Source organism: Heterodontus francisci, chromosome 1 (genome assembly GCF_036365525.1).
Source record: "Heterodontus francisci isolate sHetFra1 chromosome 1, sHetFra1.hap1, whole genome shotgun sequence".
Lineage (NCBI taxonomy): Eukaryota > Metazoa > Chordata > Chondrichthyes > Heterodontiformes > Heterodontidae > Heterodontus > Heterodontus francisci.
This window is the reverse complement of record NC_090371.1, coordinates 9803082-9821776: the sequence shown is the minus strand read 5'-3', so window position 1 is coordinate 9821776 and position 18695 is coordinate 9803082. Positions and strand designations below refer to the sequence as shown.

The 18695-nt window shown below is 53.6% G+C and overlaps 1 protein-coding gene across 4 annotated transcripts in view; it reads left to right on the top strand.

The window, feature by feature from the left end:
• The window catches only part of hspa12b (heat shock protein 12B), a 131957-nt gene that overhangs the window by 111748 nt on the left and 1514 nt on the right, over positions 1-18695 (top strand). For all 4 annotated transcript variants that reach the window (XM_068038619.1, XM_068038533.1, XM_068038359.1 and 1 more), the window contains 4 exons: positions 9319-9405; positions 9852-9956; positions 14758-15016; positions 17651-17751. In XM_068038619.1, the coding sequence (XP_067894720.1) occupies positions 9319-9405; positions 9852-9956; positions 14758-15016; positions 17651-17751 (552 nt within the window). The remainder of the gene's footprint in view (positions 1-9318; positions 9406-9851; positions 9957-14757; positions 15017-17650; positions 17752-18695) is intronic.

Below are 18695 nucleotides of genomic sequence, written 5' to 3'. Positions count from 1 at the left end.
GTGCCTTCTCCTCTTTTTCCCAGTTGTGTGCGGAGGCTCAGAGACCTCCATATCATCAGAGGCCTCCACCTCCACACTCTCCTTTTTTTTATTCACCCTGGGCCTGAGCCCAGCCCTGGGGCAAATTGACTTCCCGAGATCGGGCCTTGGGCTGAGCTCAGGCTCGGGTAGTGTCACGGTGTCCAGGGGACGCGCCTCTCGATGTTTATTTCTCCTCCGCGCCTTCCTTCCACTTGGACGGTCACCCCCCTCCATGCCGGAGGCCGTGAAAACCACAGCCTCCGGTACCGACTGAATGGTATCTGGTGGTGGTGTAGGGGGGGTGGGAGGAGGTGCAGCGTCGCCACCCTGGTCCGCCGAGTTGGAGTTGGCAGCCGGGAGGTTGGGGCAGTTCTTACGAACATGCCCCACCCCCTTACAGACATGGCACCGCACCCCGTCCAAGGTCCAGAAAACGCGGTAGGCCGTCCCCTGGAATTCTACATAAAAGTGGCCCTCTGTCACCTCCTCCCGCGCCAGCTGCATGAATAACTGGCGGCAGAAGGAGTACACGTGTCGGAGGCTGTTCTCCCGAAGACCGAGCGGGACTGGGATGAGCCCCGTCTTTACCTCCCCCAGATGGTGCAGGTGGGGAAGGAGGAGCTCACCAGGAATGAAGGGCGGGACATTGGATAGAATGAGCCTTTGCGCAATGGCCTCCAGGGGGTCCACTGGCAGAAAGGTCCCGCCCACGGTGAGCCCCTTGCTCAGAGCCAGGGACACCGCCCGCTCGGTCTTCAGGAAAAACACTGCCTTCCCGTACATTTTAGAGGCTGCAACAATGGCCGAAGGGCCGACAACCTCGGCCATTGCTTTCACGCATGCCTCGATAGTCATGTTCGGGTGGACGTAGCTCTTGACCCCATGCTTCGATGTTAATAAAGCAAACGGTGACGGGGCAACAGGTGCAGCTGCAGCAGCCGCAGCAGCATATGAACGGGAAGGCCCCGCCACCGGCGAAGAGGGGCTTGCCATGGGGTCGCAGAGCTACGCCCACCCCCAAGAAACAAAGCACACGACAGTTTTCTTAAACACAAACAATATGATGGGGGAGGTGGGGATGGGGGTAGAGGAGGATAGGGTTGAAAAGGACAAGGAGAGAGGATAGGTGGCCGAGTGATGGAAGAGAGAGAACAGCTGCAAGGATGTTACACTTCAATTGGTGGTTGGAGCACCTTCCTGCAGAGTCGACACTCCACGCTTCCAGTTAGGGGAGGGTTCTTCGCCCGGGTCGGTTAGAGCCGCCTGGTTCTCTCCCTTTTCTGTTGTTGTCTAAGGATTTTCTTCAGCCGGGCAGCTCCAGCCGTCCCGAGCCACACAGTTGGAGGTGGGGAGGGAGCCCCTTTTGTGCAGGATGGCAGATAAACACAAGAGTTAGTACAGGGGCTCCCTATAGAATTTGGCAGCCCCACCCCTGGATCTTCCGATGCCTTCTCCCTCCCCCAACAGTCCAAACAACCAACAGTTCTCTGGTGCTCCAACACCCACCTCTCCAAAATGACTTGCAGGTCTTCTTAATCGTTGAAAAAGTGCAACAGTTCCTCAGCAAATGCAGCTGTCTCCACTCTATAGTCACCTCTTTGCAGTTATTCCACTCTCCTCTCTCCAGTTGCTGCACTCTCCACTCTCCACTCTCCACTCTCCATTCTGCAGTTGCTGCAGCACAGGTGCAGCTGCTCCCCCTGATTGCTGGCAGGAAGTGCTCCAAATTGACCAGCCAATCCCAGTGCTGTACCTGTCCTGGGAGTGTTTGATGGGGACAGTGTAGAGGGAGCTTTACTCTGTATCTAACCCCGTGCTGTACCTGCCCTGGGAGTGTTTGATGGGACAGTGTAGAGGGAGCTTTACTCTGTATCTAACCCCCGTTTTTTTTTTCTTATCAGTGTAGAGGGAGCTTTACTCTGTATCTAACCCCCGTTTTTTTTTTTTCTTTTTTTTTTGGAGCTTTACTCTGTATCTAACCCCGTTTTTTTTTTATGTCGAGGGGGCCTTTATTCCTCAGGCCCCCATTATATATTTTTAATATGTCGAGGGGGCCTTTATTCCTCAGGCCCCCTTTATATACACACTTATATTTGTAAAATAACTTTATTAAAACCAGATTAATAAACAAAAAAAACTCAAATTAAAATGCCATTCTCGGCGTCGACGATGCACTCCAGTCCCTGCGGTGCCCACCGGTCGCGGAAGGCCTCAAGCGTACCGGCGGACACCGCCTGCTCCTTTTCCAGGGACACCTGGGCGCGAAAGTAACCGCGGAAGAGGGGCAGGCAATCGGGGAGGACGGACCTCCCGACGGCCCGCAACCTGGACCTGTGAATTGCCACCTTGGCCAGGCCCAGGAGCAGACCGACGAGGAGATCCTCCTCCCGGCCCAAGCCCCTCCGCACCGGGTGCCCAAAGATCAGGAGCGTGGGACTGAAGTGCAGCCAGAATTTGAGGAGCAGCCCCTTCAGATACTCAAATAGGGGCTGCAACCTCGCACACTCCATATAAATGTGGAATACGGACTCGTCCAGGCCGCAGAAAGTACAGGTGGCCTGGGAGTCCGTGAACCTACTTAAAAGCGTATTGCACGGGACTGCTCTGTGCAGCACCCTCCACCCCAGGTCCCCAATGTAAAGCGGGAAGACTCCCGCGTAGAGAGACCTCCATCGGGGTTTCCCCTCGCCGCCAGATGGCAACGAGGACCACCAGGGCGTGTCCGGCCGGCTGACGAGGGCGAGGAAGTGGAGAGTGTGCAGGAGCAGCCCGTACAGGAAACCCCTCCGCGCCGATTGGAATGGCACGGAGGGCATTTCCGAGAGGCGGCTCGGGTTGTGCGGGACCGGCTCCCGAGGAGGGTTTCGGGGCCTGGGTCCGATGAGCAGTTCCGGCCGAGCGGGGGTCAGCTCAGCCGGGATCGCTCCGCACTCCCGAGCCCCCTCGCCACCCGCAGTGAGGGGCGTCCCGGGGGTTTTGGCTACTCCTCCGCCAGCCGGACCGGCCCCGGAGTCAGCCGCCCGGACAGCCGAGGCGCTCTCCTCCGCCGGCGGGGGAGCGCCCTGACTGGAGGCGACCATGTTCCAGACTCTGAAAAGATCCCGGTAAAAGACAGGCAACTCCCTCAGAGAGGCGCGGCTAACGGACTCCACCGGGAGCTGCGTGTCGTCTTGAAGGCAGTGACACTGGCGGAAAAAATACGTCGCCAGCGCACACCATCTGGGAGGACGCTCGACGTACAGGTATCTCTGCAGGGTCCGAAGGCGGAGAGTCGCAGCCTGGGTGCGGACGCACACCAGCGACTGACCGCCCTCCTCGATCGGGAGACTCAGGACCGCGGCAGAGACCCAGTGTTTCCTCTTGCCCCAGAAGAAATTGACGAGTTTCTTCTGGATCTTGGTGGCAAATACAGGGGGCGGGGCCAAAGTGACCAACCGGTACCACAGCATGGAGGCCACCAGTTGGTTTATGACCAACATTCGGCCCCTGCAGGAAAGCACTCGGAGCAGTCCTGTCCAGCGCCCCAGCCGAGCGGTGACTTTCGCCTCCAACTCCTGCCAGTTTGCCGGCCAGGCTTCCTCAGCGGGGCTAAGGTGGACTCCCAGATAGAGGAGGTGCGTGGTGCTCCATGCAAAAGGTGTCATCTCCTCCGGCAGGGAGTCCACCCGCCACTGACCAACCAGGAGTCCGGAACATTTCTCCCAATTGATCCTCGCGGAGGACGCGGCAGTAAAGGTCTGCTGGCAGTCGCGCATCCTCCGCAAGTCAACGGGATCTGTGATTGCGAGGAGCACGTCGTCGGCGTAAGCCGAGAGGATGACCCGCATGGCCGGCTCGCGCAGAGCCAATCCCGTCAACCTCCTGTGTAGCAGGCACAGGAAGGGCTCCACGCAGATGGTATACAATTGGCCGGACATGGGGCACCCCTGACGCACTCCTCTCCCAAATCGAAGGGGCGCCGTCAAGGACCCGTTAACTTTGACTAGACACTCTGCGGCGGCATATAAAAGTCGGACCCGGGCCACGTAATGCGGCCCGAGTCCGAAAGCGCGCAGAGTCCCGAAAAGGTAATCGTGATCCACCCTGTCGAACGCCTTCTCCTGATCGAGGGAGAGAAAGGCGACCGACTGACCAGTCCTCTGGGAAAGACGGATCAGGTCCCGGACCAGGTGGATGTTGTCCTGGATGGACCGGCCCGGGACCGTGTAGGACTGGTCGGGGTGGATCATGTGGGCCAGCACGGAGCCCAGGCGGGTAGACATAGCCCGGGCAAAGATCTTATAATCCGTGCTGAGGAGGGAGACCGGACGCCAGTTTTTAAGCAGGCGGAGATCGCCCCTCTTCGGCAGCAGGACGATGACCGCCCTGCGCCACGAGAGGGGCATCTCCCCGGTCGCCAGGCTTTCCCCCAGGACCCGCGCGTAATCGTCCCCCAGGACGTCCCAGAACGCCCTGAGGAACTCCACGGTCAACCCATCCAGCCCTGGGGATTTGCCCCTCGAGAGCTGCTGGAGGGCGCCAGTCAGCTCCGCCAACGTGAGCGGAGCCTCCAATCCTTCGGCGCCCTCCGGGCTGACCTGCGGCAGATCCTCCCACAAAACTCTGCGCGCATCCTCGCTGGACGGATCCGGAGAGAACAACGCACTGTAATAAGTCCGGACCAGGAGGCCCATTCCCTCCGGATCCGTGATGGAGGATCCGTCGTCGGCCAGCAGCTCAACGAGCTGCTTACGGACCCCCCGCCATTTTTCCAGCGAGTAGAAGAAGGGAGAGGCGCGGTCCAAATCTTCCAGGATCTGGATCCGCGACCTCACGTACGCGCCTCGGGACCCTATGAGCTGCAGGTCCCTCAGCGTGCCCTTCTTCTCTTTGTACGCCTGCCACAGAGCCGGGTCCACGACGGCATGACCGAGGCGGGACTCCAAGTCGAGCACCTCCCTCTCAAGGCGCCCGATCTCGGCTTCCCGCCTCTTGGTCGACCCCTTCGCGTACTCCTGACAGAAGACGCGGATGTGAGTCTTGCCCACATCCCACCATAGCCTCAAGGAGGGGAAGCCCCCCTGCTTCCTTCTCCAGTCGGCCCAGAATCGACAGAACGAGTCCCGAAATCGCACGTCCTCCAGCAGCCGGTTGTTAAAGTGCCAGTACGCGGACCCCGCCCGCGTGCGGAGCGGAGTGAACTCCGCCCACACCAGGCGGTGGTCCGAGCACGGCACCAGCCGCATGGAGGCCGCCGAAACGCGGGAGACGTACGCCTGCGAAATGTAGAGGCGGTCGATTCGCGACCCCCCTCCTCCAGACCTCCACGTGAAGGCGCTGGAGTCGGGATGGAGATTCCGCCAGACGTCCACCAAGTTAAGGGAGCTGATCAGTCCCCTCAACTTCTCCACCGACGCTTGGCCGCGCTGGGGACCGGAGCGATCCCCCACCTCGAGGGTGCAGTTAAAATCCCCCCCGAGGATGATGCACTCGCCGCTATCGATGGAGCTCAAGAGAGCGGACACTTCTTCAAAGAAGCGCGCTTGCAACGCGCCGGGCCTGGGCGCGTACACGTTCACAAGGTGGAGCGGCACGCTACCCAGGCAAACGGCGAGGTGGAGCAAGCGGCCCGGCACTAGCTCCTTGACCCTGCAAGATCTCCGGCTGAAAAGTCGGGGCAAACAAGATAGCCACCCCACTAGAAATAGGGGTGAGGTGACTCATGTAGACCCCACCCTGCCACTCCAGGAGCCAGGTGGCTTCGTCTCCCGGAACGGTGTGGGTTTCCTGCAGAAAGCTCACCGCGTATCTCCCTTCCCTAAGGACTGAGAGATTGTGAAATCTGCGGTGAGCCCCTCTGCTGCCGTTGATGTTGAGGCTGGCTATGGTTATCTTCATGTCAAAGGTACTTAAAACCCGTCACCAACAGCTCACTGTGAGGAGGGAGTGGAAGTGCACCTGTCCCTCCACTCCCCCAGTAACCCATTGAGGAACACATTAAAACGGCGCCTCTCAACCAGTTTCACGTCCGCGCGCTTGCCCGCTATCTTAAGGGCGGCACGGACGGACTGTATGATCAGCGCCAGATTCGACCAACGGTCGAGGGCCAGCTGAACTTTATTGCGGCAACCCCTGCAAGCCGCGAGGAAATCCCGGAGTTCCGCCGTGGGGATGAGAGGAGATTCGGTGGGAGGCACGAGGGACTCCACCACCTCACTGGCGATGGAATCAAGATCATCCTCCGTGCCCCGCACCGAATCCCCATCCTCCTCCGGGTCGTCACCGCCAGCGGCCGACACATCTACCACACACTGTGGGGCAGACGTCCCGGCCGCGCCAGCTGGTCCCGCCTCCGTCACGATCCCACCCCCAGGATCGATGGCGGAGGAGTCCTCTCTGGGTTCTATTGTGAAACTGGAGCCTGTAGGCACCAGCGGTCCAGGACCCCCCTCCACCTCCGTCCCCAGGGCAATGAGTGGTCCAGGGGAGACAGAAGTTCCCGACTCCGGGAAACCAGCCGGAGCCGAGACTGGAGGCGGAGGGAGGAGGCTATCTCCCGCTCCGCCAGCACCCACAGGCCCAGCAGATGGGGCAGCATTCTCAGTTATAACTGGGTCGGGTGTCTCCTGGTTGGTGGTGGACTCCGGCTGGGACGCCCGACCCTCTGGGGCCTCGCCCTCCCCTTCATTCAGGACACCCGACCCAGTAGCAGTGGCAGAATGGCCGGCTTCCCCAGGCTCCCCCACCACAAGCAGGGCCCCACTTACTCCGTCAGGAGGGGCCTCATGTACCGGGGCCATCCCCTCCCCTCCATCCTGAGGAATAGGGAGCACCTGCCCGGACTTTGCAGCCTTGGTGGTGGCGGTAGGGGAAACCTGGGGACCCGAAACAGGAGACAGTTCCCCTCCAACAGATGGGCCCTGCGCCTCAGGGCCCCTTGTTACCTCTGTGGAGGGGTGCCTTCTCCTCTTTTTCCCAGTTGTGTGCGGAGGCTCAGAGACCTCCATATCATCAGAGGCCTCCACCTCCACACTCTCCTTTTTTTTATTCACCCTGGGCCTGAGCCCAGCCCTGGGGCAAGTTGACTTCCCGAGATCGGGCCTTGGGCTGAGCTCAGGCTCGGGTAGTGTCACGGTGTCCAGGGGACGCGCCTCTCGATGTTTATTTCTCCTCCGCGCCTTCCTTCCACTTGGACGGTCACCCCCCTCCCTGCCGGAGGCCGTGAAAACCACAGCCTCCGGTACCGACTGAATGGTATCTGGTGGTGGTGTAGTGGGGGTGGGAGGAGGTGCAGCGTCGCCACCCTGGGCCGCTGAGTTGGAGTTGGCAGCCGGGAGGTTGGGGCAGTTCTTACGAACATGCCCCACCCCCTTACAGACATGGCACCGCACCCCGTCCAAGGTCCAGAAGACGCGGTAGGCCGTCCCCTGGAATTCTACATTGAAGTGGCCCTCTGTCACCTCCTCCCGCGCCAGCTGCATGAATAACTGGCGGCGGAAGGAGTACACGTGTCGGAGGCTGTTCTCCCGAAGACCGAGCGGGACTGGGGTGAGCCCCGTCTTTACCTCCCCCAGATGGTGCAGGTGGGGAAGGAGGAGCTCACCAGGGATGAAGGGTGGGACATTGGATAAAATGAGCCTTTGCGCAGTGGCCTCCAGGGGGTCCACTGGCAGAAAGGTCCCGCCCACGGTGAGCCCCTTGCTCAGAGCCAGGGACACCGCCCGCTCAGTCCTCAGGAACAACACTGCCTTCCCATACATTTTAGAGGCTGCAACAATGGCCGAAGGGCCGACAACCTCGGCCATTGCTTTCACGCATGCCTCTATAGTCATGTTCGGGTGGACGTAGCTCTTGACCCCATGCTTCGATGTTAATAAAGCAAACGGTGACGGGGCAACAGGTGCAGCTGCAGCAGCCGCAGCAGCATATGAACGGGAAGGCCCCGCCACCGGCGAAGAGGGGCTTGCCATGGGGTCTAAGAGCTACGTCCACCCCCAAGAAACAAAACAAATTTACACAATTTTTAAAAAAAAGCAAACTTTAAACAAGGTGGAGTGGGAGTAGAGGAGGATGGTGTAGGATGGTAAAGGAAAAGGGGAGGATAGGTGATTGAGGCGACTGAGTGGAGGAAGGGAGAGAAAGGCTGAAAAGGATGTTTGTTCCAACTGCCAGTTGGAGCACCTTTATCACAATTAGTCCAAACTTGTTTGTTGTCTTCCAGTTGGGGGAGGCTTCTTCGCCCGGGACGGCTGGAGCCGCCCGGTACTCTCCTCTTCTGATTTTAACAAGACAAGACAGTCTTCACCCGGGCAACTCCAGCTGTCCCGAGCAGGCAGTTGGGGTGGGGAGGGAGCTCCCTGTGTGCAAACACCAATACAAACACAGGGGCCCCTACTGGATTTGGCTGCCCCACCCCTGAGTCTTCAGGCCTCTTCTCCCTCCCTAAAACAGTTTAAACTTAATAGTCTTTCAGGTGCCCTGACACCCACCTCTCCAGAAAAATTGCAGCCTTCCTTGATGGTTTCCCTCCACTCTGTATTCACCTTTCTCCAGTCTCTCTCTCCAGTTGCTGCAGTTTCCAGTCTCCACTCTCCTCTCCCCAGTTGCTGCAACACAGGTGCAGCTGCTCCCCCTGATTGCTGGCAGGAAGTGCTCCAAATTGACCAGCCAATCCCCGTACTGTACCTGTCCTGGGAGTGTTTGATGGGGGACAGTGTAGAGGGAGCTTTACTCTGTATCTAACCCCCGTACTGTACCTGTCCTGGGACTGTTTGATGGGGGACAGTGTCGAGGGAGCTTTACTCTGTATCTAACCCCCGTTTTTTTTTTTTCTTATCAGTGTAGAGGGAGCTTTACTCTGTATCTAACCCCCGTACTGTACCTGTCCTGGGAGTGTTTGATGGGACAGTGTAGAGGGAGCTTTACTCTGTATCTAACCCCATACTGCACCTGTCCTGGGAGTGTTTGATGGGACAGTGTAGAGGGAGCTTTACTCTGTATCTAACCCCATACTGTACCTGTCCTGGGAGTGTTTGATGGGACAGTGTAGAGGGAGCTTTACTCTGTATCTAACCCCATACTGTACCTGTCCTGGGAGTGTTTGATGGGACAGTGTAGAGGGAGATTTACTCTGTATCTAACCCCATACTGTACCTGTCCTGGGAGTGTTTGATGGGACAGTGTAGAGGGAGTTGTACAACACCCCTCTGATTTGTAAGAACTCCCTGTCCTGTACTGAGCTGCTGGTTTTCCCAATTCCTGGTGTTTTTATGTCTCTCAATAGTGGCTGTTTGATTGATTTATTCCCTAATTTTCCAGCACGGGAGCAGCTGCGGCGATCGAGGCAGAGTCGAACCTTCCTGATGGAGAGCGGAGTTGGAGATTTGTGGGCCGAGATGGAGACAGGTACTGACCAACATTCCTTGCTGCTCCTCCCTATCTTCTGCTGAACCTGCCAAGCTCTTCTCTCTGACACTCCCATTCCCCATGTCACTGGAGGACCCTGACCGTTAGGGTCTGATCTGTGGCGGTCGCAAGAGACCTGCTGTCGGACCCTCACCACCTGCAGACTCAGGGGACACCTCTCCTACAGAGAGAGGGAGAGGGTCACAGGGTTAATGGGGTGACAGGGCACTCAGTGCTGAGCTGAAATCCAGTTTACCCTCTTCCTGCAGCCTCTGTTTTACTTGTTGCCTCTCTTTCTCCCTGTACCCCTTTACCCTCTGCCTGTCTCTCATTTCTCTCTCTTTTTCTCTGTACTCTGCTAGCCCCTCCCTGTTTCACAGATTGCAGGCTGATGTATGGTAGTAGGTGTCACCTTAATGCTCTCTCTCTCTCCACTCCCTCTCCAGGTGACCGGTACATCGTGGCAGACTGTGGTGGTGGGACTGTCGATCTCACAGTCCACCAGATCGAGCAGCCTGAGGGGACACTGAAGGAACTCTACAAAGCATCAGGTGCAGCCCCTGAAGCTAGTCCTGTAACCAGGGCAATCAAGACCCAGGGAGATCATCCACAGGGCAGCAAGTGGCTCAACATCCTACTCCCTACATCCTGCTCATCTGAAACACCTTTTCATTGAGAAATGAATTTGACCCTGAAGTAATAGATAGATAGGAAGAACTTGCATTTCTATATCGCCTTTCACAAAGTGTAGTCACTGCAGCAATTAAGAGCATTGGGGCAAGGGGAATAGGATACAGAGAGAGATAGAAAGACGGGCAGCCATATTTGTGCATAGCAAGATCCCACAAACAGCAATGCGATAATAATCTTTTTCAATGATGCTGGTTGAGGGATGAATATTGGCCCAGGACACCGGGGAGAACTCTCCTACTCTTCTTCAAATAGTAACACGGGAACTTTTAACATCCACCGGAGAGGGTAGATGGGGCCTCGGTGCTTTTTATTCATTCAACGGATGTGGGCATTGCTGGCTAGGCCAGCATTTATTGCCCTTGAACCGTAGTGGTGTGCTGCCTTCTTGAACCACTGTAGGTACACCCACAGTGCTGTTAGGAAGGGAGTTCCAGGATTTTGACCCAGCGACAGTGAAGGAACGGTGATATAGTTCCAAGTCAGGATGGTGTGTGACTTGAAGGGGAACTTGCAGGTGGTGGTGTTCCCATGCATTTGCTGCCCTTGTCCTTCTAGTTGGTAGAGGTCGCGGGTTTGGAAGGTGCTGTCTAAGGAGCCTTGGTGCATTGCTGCAGTGCATCTTGTAGATGGTACACACTGCTGCCACTGTGCGTCAGTGGTGGAGGGAGTGAATGTTTGTAGATGGGGTGCCAATCAAGCGGGCTGCTTTGTCCTGGATGGTGTCGAGCTTCTTGAGTGTTGTTAGAGCTGCACCCATCCAGGCAAGTGGAGAGTATTCCATCACACTCCTGACTTGTGCCTTGTAGATGGTGGACAGGCTTTGGGGAGTCAGGAGGTGAGTTACTCGCCTCAGGATTCCTAGCCTCTGACCTGCTCTTGTAGCCACGGTATTTATATGGCTGGTCCAGTTCAGTTTCTGGTCAATGGTAACCCCTAGGATGTTGATAGTGATCGTAATGCCGTTGAATGTCAAGGGGAGATGGTTTAAAGTCTCATCTGAATGACTGTAGCTGTGACAGTGCAGCACTCCCTCAATACTGCACTGAATGTCAGCCTGGATTATGAGCTCAAGTCTCTGGAGTGGAATTCAAACCCACACCCTTCTGACTGAGAGGGGAGAGTGCTACCCACTGGTTGTGCCTGACACAGTTTGGAAGATTCTTAGATGGACACTCAACCTGTTCATTGGATGGTCCATTTTTTGTTTAGCAATGCAGTGTTGAAGGTTCCTCCACATCCAGTCTGATAGAACAGGCCCTAAGTTTGTGCTCCTTCATTTAATCTCAGTACTTGGACAATTTATTGCCCATCCTCGTTACCCTGAGCACATACACAGGATGGATCTGGAATCACATGTCGGCCAGACCAGGTAGGGATGTTTCAGAAGGGTTGAGTTTTTACCACAAGCTGGCATTTTCCGAAATCACTCATTCCGGCACCAGTCCTCAAATCACCAGATGTACTGAATTCACCTTCATGACTGGCAAAGACCAGAGGGGTGATAGCTGTTTGAAAGAGCCAGCGGAGACACGATGGGCCAAATGGTCTCTACTTCTGTGCTGCATGACGCTATGAATTGCCATGGTGGGATTTGAACTCTTGACCTCTGTGTTGCTCGTCCAGTATCACATGCCCTACCCTTCCTGAGTGGGTGTGAACGACATTGCAGCAGAGGGACTGTTTGAGTTTCATGCGTTTGAAAAACCCAGACGAAAAGCTTGCAGGGTGTTTTGTCTGAGGAAGCAACGCTGAGCCGACCTCCCTGGCAGGGTATGACCCGTGTGCTTTGGCACCATCCAGTGGCTGTTTGATTATACGATGGAAGCACTGAAACCCTGAGCTGAGAGACTGATAGGAAGGAACAGCACAGAGGAGAACAATTACCAACTCAAAGAGCTATCCCCACTGCCCTTCCCCACAACCATACAGGAGGCGTATAAGAAGATGGAAGCCGATGGAATTAAGGGGAAAGTGGTGGTATGGATAGGGAATTGGCTCAGTGATAGGAAGCAGAGGATGGTGGTGGACGGATGTTTCTCAGACTAGGAGGTGGTTTGCAGTGGTGTTCCCAAGGGTCAGGTTTGGGTCCATTACACTTTTATATTTTTATAAATGACCTTAGCTCGGGTTTAGACAGCAGCAATATAAAGTTTGCAGATGATACAAAACTTGGCAACAAGAAACTTAGAACGCTTGACTAGTAAAAGTGCTGGAAGCTGATTCCATCTGTAATTTTTCAAAGGGATTTGTACAGGTATTTGAGGATGAGAAACTTAGAGTTACAGACAAAAAGCAGGCGAGTGGGACTAAGCATGACTGCTGTTTCAAAGAGACAGCATATGCACGGTGGGCAGAATGGCCTTTTTCCACGTTGTAACTTTCTGTGATTCTGTGGTACCCCTGCAAATTTCTCCTTTTCAAGCATTTATCCAATTTTTTTCAATGTTGCTATTGAATCCAATCAGGTTTCTGCCGCCGCAGAACAGTACCATAACAGCTTTTATCAGAGTCACAAGTGACATCCTATGTGATTGTGACACAGGTAAACTTTCCCTCCTCGTACTCCTTGACCTGTCTGCAGCCTTTGACATTGTTGACCACACCATCCTCCTCCAACACCTCTCCACTGTCGTCCAGCTGGCTGGGACTGCTCTCACCTGGTTCCATTCTTATCAATATAACCGGAGCCAGAGAATCACCTGCAATGGCATCTCTTCCTGCTCCCACACCGTTACCTCTGGTGTCCCCCAGGGATCTATCCAGTTAACAGTACGAAATGCTCCTGGAAGTGAAATCATTTTCCTCATTATAGACAAAAGTATATGATAATTAATCTGAAATGTATTGTTTGAAAGGGTGGTGCAAGTAGATTCACCAACAGCAGCAACAAATTGTATTTATATAGCGCCAAGGCATTTCACAGGAGCTTTATGAAACAAAGTATGACACTGAGCCACATAGGAGATAATAGGGCTGATGACCAAAACTTTGTCAAAGATGTAGATTTTAAGGAGTGTCTTAAAAGAGGAAAGCAAGGTGAAGGGCGGAGAGGTGGAGGGAGGGTATTCCAGTGCTTGGGGCCGAGGCAACTGAAGGCACAGAGCGATTAAAATCCGGGATGCACAAGAGGCCAGAATTAGAGGAGCACAGATAACTCGAAGGGTTGTGGGGCTGGAGGAGATTACAGAGATTGGGAGGGGCGCGGTCATGGAGGGATTGGAAATTTTTTTACAACGCTTAACTGGGAGCCAATGTAGGTGAGCGAGCACAGGGGTGATGGGGGAACGAGACTTGGTGCGAGTTAGGTCACAGGCAGCAGAGTTTTAGATGACCTCAAGTTTACGGAGGGTAGAAGGTGTTACGGAGGTGGAAATAGGCAGTCTTCGTGATGACATGGATATTTTGTAGGAAGCTCATCTCAGGACTGCGAACAGTCAGGGCCAGCCTTAGACCAGGGAGAAAGATGGAGTCAGTGGCAAGGGAACAGAGTTTGTAGCGGGTAGTGAAGACAATAGCTTTGGTCTTTAGCATGTGGATGGGGGCCAAGGATAGATACATTTCAGATCATAACAACTCACCATGTAAAGAATATTTACCTCATCTCCCCTCTGGCTTCTATAGGAACATAGGAGCAAGAGGAAGCCATTCAGCCCCTCGAACCTGTTCCGCCGCCATTCAATGAAACCTTATCTGATCTGTGACGGAACTGCATATTCCCACCTTTGTCTCATCACTTAACACCTTCGGTCAACAAAAATCTGTCAATCTCCGATTTAAAATTATCAATTGATCTAGCATCAATTGCTCTTTGAGGAAGAGAGTTCCAAACATCTACCAAGTGTTTCCTAATTTCACTCCTGAAAGGTCTGGCTCTAATTTTTAGACTCCACCCCCTAGCCCTAGACTCCCCAACTGGGTGAAATAGTTTCTCTCTATCTACCCTATCAGTTCCCTTTAATATGTTGAAAACTTTGATCAATCAGTCCTCAACCTTCCAAATTCCATAGTCTGTGTAATCTCTGTTTATAATTTAACCTTTGGAATCCAGGTGCCCTTCTGATAAATCTACACTGCACTCTCTCCAAGACCAATATATCCTTCCTCAGGTGTGGTGCCCAGAATGACTCACAGTAACTCCAGGTATGGTCAAACCAGGTCTTTGTATAGCTGCAGCCTGACTTCCTTTGGCAATTGTACTAAATCTGTATCCGCTGAAAACAGTATCTACCTATTCACTCTCTCAAAACCCTACATGATTTTGAACACTTCTATTAAATCTCCTCAACTTCTCCGCTCTAAGGAGAACAATCCCAGCTTCTCCAGTCTCCCCGCCTGGGTGAAGTCCCTCAATCCCTGGTACCATTCCAGTAAACATCTTCTACACCCATACAGAGGAGAACGGGGAGGGGTGGTGGCTTGGGGGCGGGGGGATCCCCACCTCTGCTTTTTGAGGGGCTTGGTTTAAAATCTCATCGGCAAGACGGCACCTCTTGCAGCATTGACATGTCAGCCGAGATTATGAGCTCAAATCTCTAGACTGGGACTTCAAGCCTTGACCTTCTGACTCAGAGGGGAGAGAGCTGCACTCGACTGACATCTTACCTCCATTCGCCTCAGGATCTGAAACTTACTCAAACCACATTGTCCCTTCTCCTGCAGGAGGGCCCTACGGAGCAGTTGGGGTGGACCTGGCCTTTGAGAAGATGCTGTGTCAGATCTTTGGGGCCGATTACATTGAGCACTTTAAGGTGAAACGCCCAGCAGCTTGGGTGGATCTGATGATTGCCTTTGAGGCACGGAAACGGACAGCCTCCCCCAAGCGAGTCAATCCCCTCAACATCTCCTTACCGTTCTCCTTCATTGACTTCTACAGGAAGCATAAAGGACAAAGCGTGGAGACAGCACTGAAAAAGAACAGGTAACAAATATCACAACGTAGTTAACTGGTTCCTAACACATTGTCATTAGCTGGTGACGCGAGGAGCTTTTCAAAACATTAAATCCCCTTTTACTGAGAGAATCTCTCCATTGGAAATCCCTTGGGAGGGAGCTCTCTCCCCTTTCTGTGCTGCGTCTCTTGACCGACTATCTGGTCAATTCACTCATGGGTCACAGGTCACGGTAGCCTGTGGCCAATGGAACAGCACCAGCCATGGGATGAAGGCTCAGTCAGGCACAGTTCCCCTCGCGAGTTACCAACATGCCCACGTCATACACATGGTCGCACGATGGGGAAGATAGATTCTGTGACATCACTGAATAGGTTCATTTCTTTGAGCCCGTTACACAGGAACAGGAGGAGGCCATTCAGCCCCTCGAGCCTGTTACACAGGAACAGGAGGAGGCCATTCAGCCCCTCGAGCCTGATACTCCATTCAATCAGATAATGATTCTTAACTGCATTTACCCCTCCTTGGTTCCATAGCCCTTAAGGGAGGCATTGGTGTCATGGTAATGTCACGGGACCGGTAACCAGAGGCCCAGGATAATGCTCTGGGAACATGGGTTCAAATCCCACCACGGCAGATGGTAAAATTTGAATTCAATTAATAAAATGTGGAATTAAAAAGCTAGTCTAATGATGACCATGAAACCATTGTCGATTGTTTTAAAAACCCATCTGGTTCACGAACATCCGTCAGGGAAGGAAATCTGCCGTCCTTACCTGGTCTGGCCTACATGTGACTCCAGACCCACAGCAATGTGGTTGACTCCTAACTGCCCTCTGAAACGGTCACTCAGTTCAAGGGAAATTAGGGATCAGCAATAAATTCTGGCCGAGCCAGCGATGCCCACATCCCGTGAACTAATAAAAAAGAACCTTCCCTCATGAAAATCTCAGTCCTGAAATCTCTGACTGACCTCCAGCATCCACAGATCTTTGGGGGGGGAGAGTTTCACATTTCCACTGCCCTTTTTGTAATGAAGAGCTTCCTGACTCACCCCTGAATGGCCTGGCTTTAATTTTAAGGTTCTGCCCCTTGATTTACCCCCCCCCCCCCATTCCCCCCGACCCCACCAGAGGAAATAGTTTCTCTCTATCAAATCCTTTAATCGTCTTGAACAATCCGATTAGATCACCCTTTAATCTTCTGCACACGAGGGAATACAAGCCTCATCTACGCAGCCTGTACTCATTATTTAACCCTTTTTGACATGGTCGTGTTTTGTTTCTGAGGACACCCCAGGGCGTTACTACATACTGGGGCACTGTGGGGTAGATGGGGCTTGAAGAGCATTGGGACAATGCACAATAGTAAGACCTGCATTCATATAGCACCTGTCATGACATCCCAAAGCAGTTTACAGCCAGTGTACTCACTGTTGTAATGTCTGGAGTGGGTCTCGGCCCTATAAACATCTGTCTGAGAGGTAATACCGGGACTCACTGCTGACACAACGTGGGCGGGGGGGGGTGGGGGGGGGCAGGTGATAGCATCCATGAACAAAATTATAGAAATTATAGAAAATGTACGGCATAAAAGGAGGCCATTTGGCCCATTATGTCTGTGTCGGCTGATAAAGAGGTGTCCTGTCTAATCCCACCTTGCAGCGCTTGGTCCATTGTCCTGTAGGTTACAGCACCTCAAGGCCATTTCCAAGTGTTTTTTTTAAACACAGTGAGGTTTTCTGCCTCTTACCACCCATTCAGGCAGTGAGTTCCAAACCCCCCACCACCCTCTGGGTGAAAAAACCCCTCCTCCACTCCCTCCTAATCCATCTGCATTAAATCAATGATCCCTGGTTATTGACCTCTCTACGAAACAAAATAGATTCTTCCTATCCACTCCCTCTAGGCCCCTCATAATTTTATACACCTCAGCCTTCTCTGTTCCAAATAAAACAACCCCAGCTTATTTAACCTTTCCTCAGAGCTATAAATTTCCAGTAATGAAAACAGAAAGTGGCGGAAGTACTCAGCAGGTCTGAGAGTCTCTGTGGAGTGAGAAACATCATTAACGTTTCAGGTCAGTGACCTATCATCGTAATCCTGATGAAATGTTAACTCTCTTTCTCACTCCACAGATACTCCCTGACCTGCTGAGTGTTTCCAGCACTTTCTGTTTTTATTTCAGATTTGAAACATCCGCAGTATTTTACCCAAATTCTCCAGTCCTGGTCGGACTGCTTGCCGGTTCCTCAGACAATTCCAACATATTGTTCCCTTTGCAGAACCTTGGAGCGATTGTCTTCTTCTTGTGTCCAAAGGCGGAGAGCGGTGCCCATTTGTCCACCTGTCTGTTTACAGTGGGCCCCGCACATCAGCATGGTGCTCAGGCAGCCACCAACATTGCGTGAAGCAGCCTGTCATTTCAGGAAACGGCCTTCCCTGAATGCACTGTGAGCTGGGCACCTCCTGTCAGGCCTCATAGCCCCAGGCACAGCCTCGAGCTGGAATTATCCTCAGGACCACACAGTCCCGGCACCCACAAATCTGCAGGAACCTGCTGCCACCCATATTGGGCCTTGACGTGTTTGTGCAATATATGCTAGAGTCGAACGCTGTGCCCTCTAACCTGTGGGTCCATGTCTCTCTTCGACTCTACAACAGTAAGGTGGTGAAGTGGTCCTCCCAGGGGATGCTGCGAATGACTCCAGAGGCCATCGCTGAGCTCTTCCAGCCGACCATCAAACAGGTGGTGCTTCACATCGGTGAGTACACAGAGTGACGCCCTCACTCCCACTCACTTCTCCTCACTCCCACTCACATCACCTCACTCCCACTCACTTCGGGGTTTACACAGACTGACGCCCTCACTCCCAGTCACATCGGTGTTTACGCAGTCACACCCTCACTCCCAGTCACATCAGTGTTTACACAGTCACACACTCACTCCCAGTCACATCAGTGTTTACACAGTCACACACTCACTCCCAGTCACATCGGTGTTTACAAAGTCACACCCTCACTCCCAGTCACATCAGTGTTTACACAGTCACACACTCACTCCCAGTCACATCAGTGTTTACACAGTCACACACTCACTCCCAGTCACATCGGTGTTTACAAAGTCACACCCTCACTCCCAGTCACATCATGTTTACACAGTCACACCCTCACTCCCAGTCACATCAGTGTTTACACAGTCACACCCTCACTCCCAGTCACATCAGTGTTTACACAGTCACACACTCACTCCCAGTCACATCGGTGTTTACAAAGTCACACCCTCACTCCCAGTCACATCAGTGTTTACACAGTCACACCCTCACTCCCAGTCACATCAGTGTTTACACAGTCACGCCCTCACTCCCAGTCACATCAGTGTTTACACAGTCACACACTCACTCCCAGTCACATCAGTGTTTACACAGTCACACCCTCACTCCCAGTTACATCAGTGTTTACAAAGTCACACCCTCACTCCCAGTCACATCAGTGTTTACACAGTCACACACTCACTCCCAGTCACATCAGTGTTTACACAGTCACACCCTCACTCCCAGTTACATCAGTGTTTACACAGTCACACCCTCACTCCCAGTCACATCAGTGTTTATACAGAGTCACGCCCTCACTCCCAGTCACATCAGTGTTTATACAGAGCCACGCCCTCACTCCCAGTCACATCGGTGTTTACACAGAGTCACGTCCC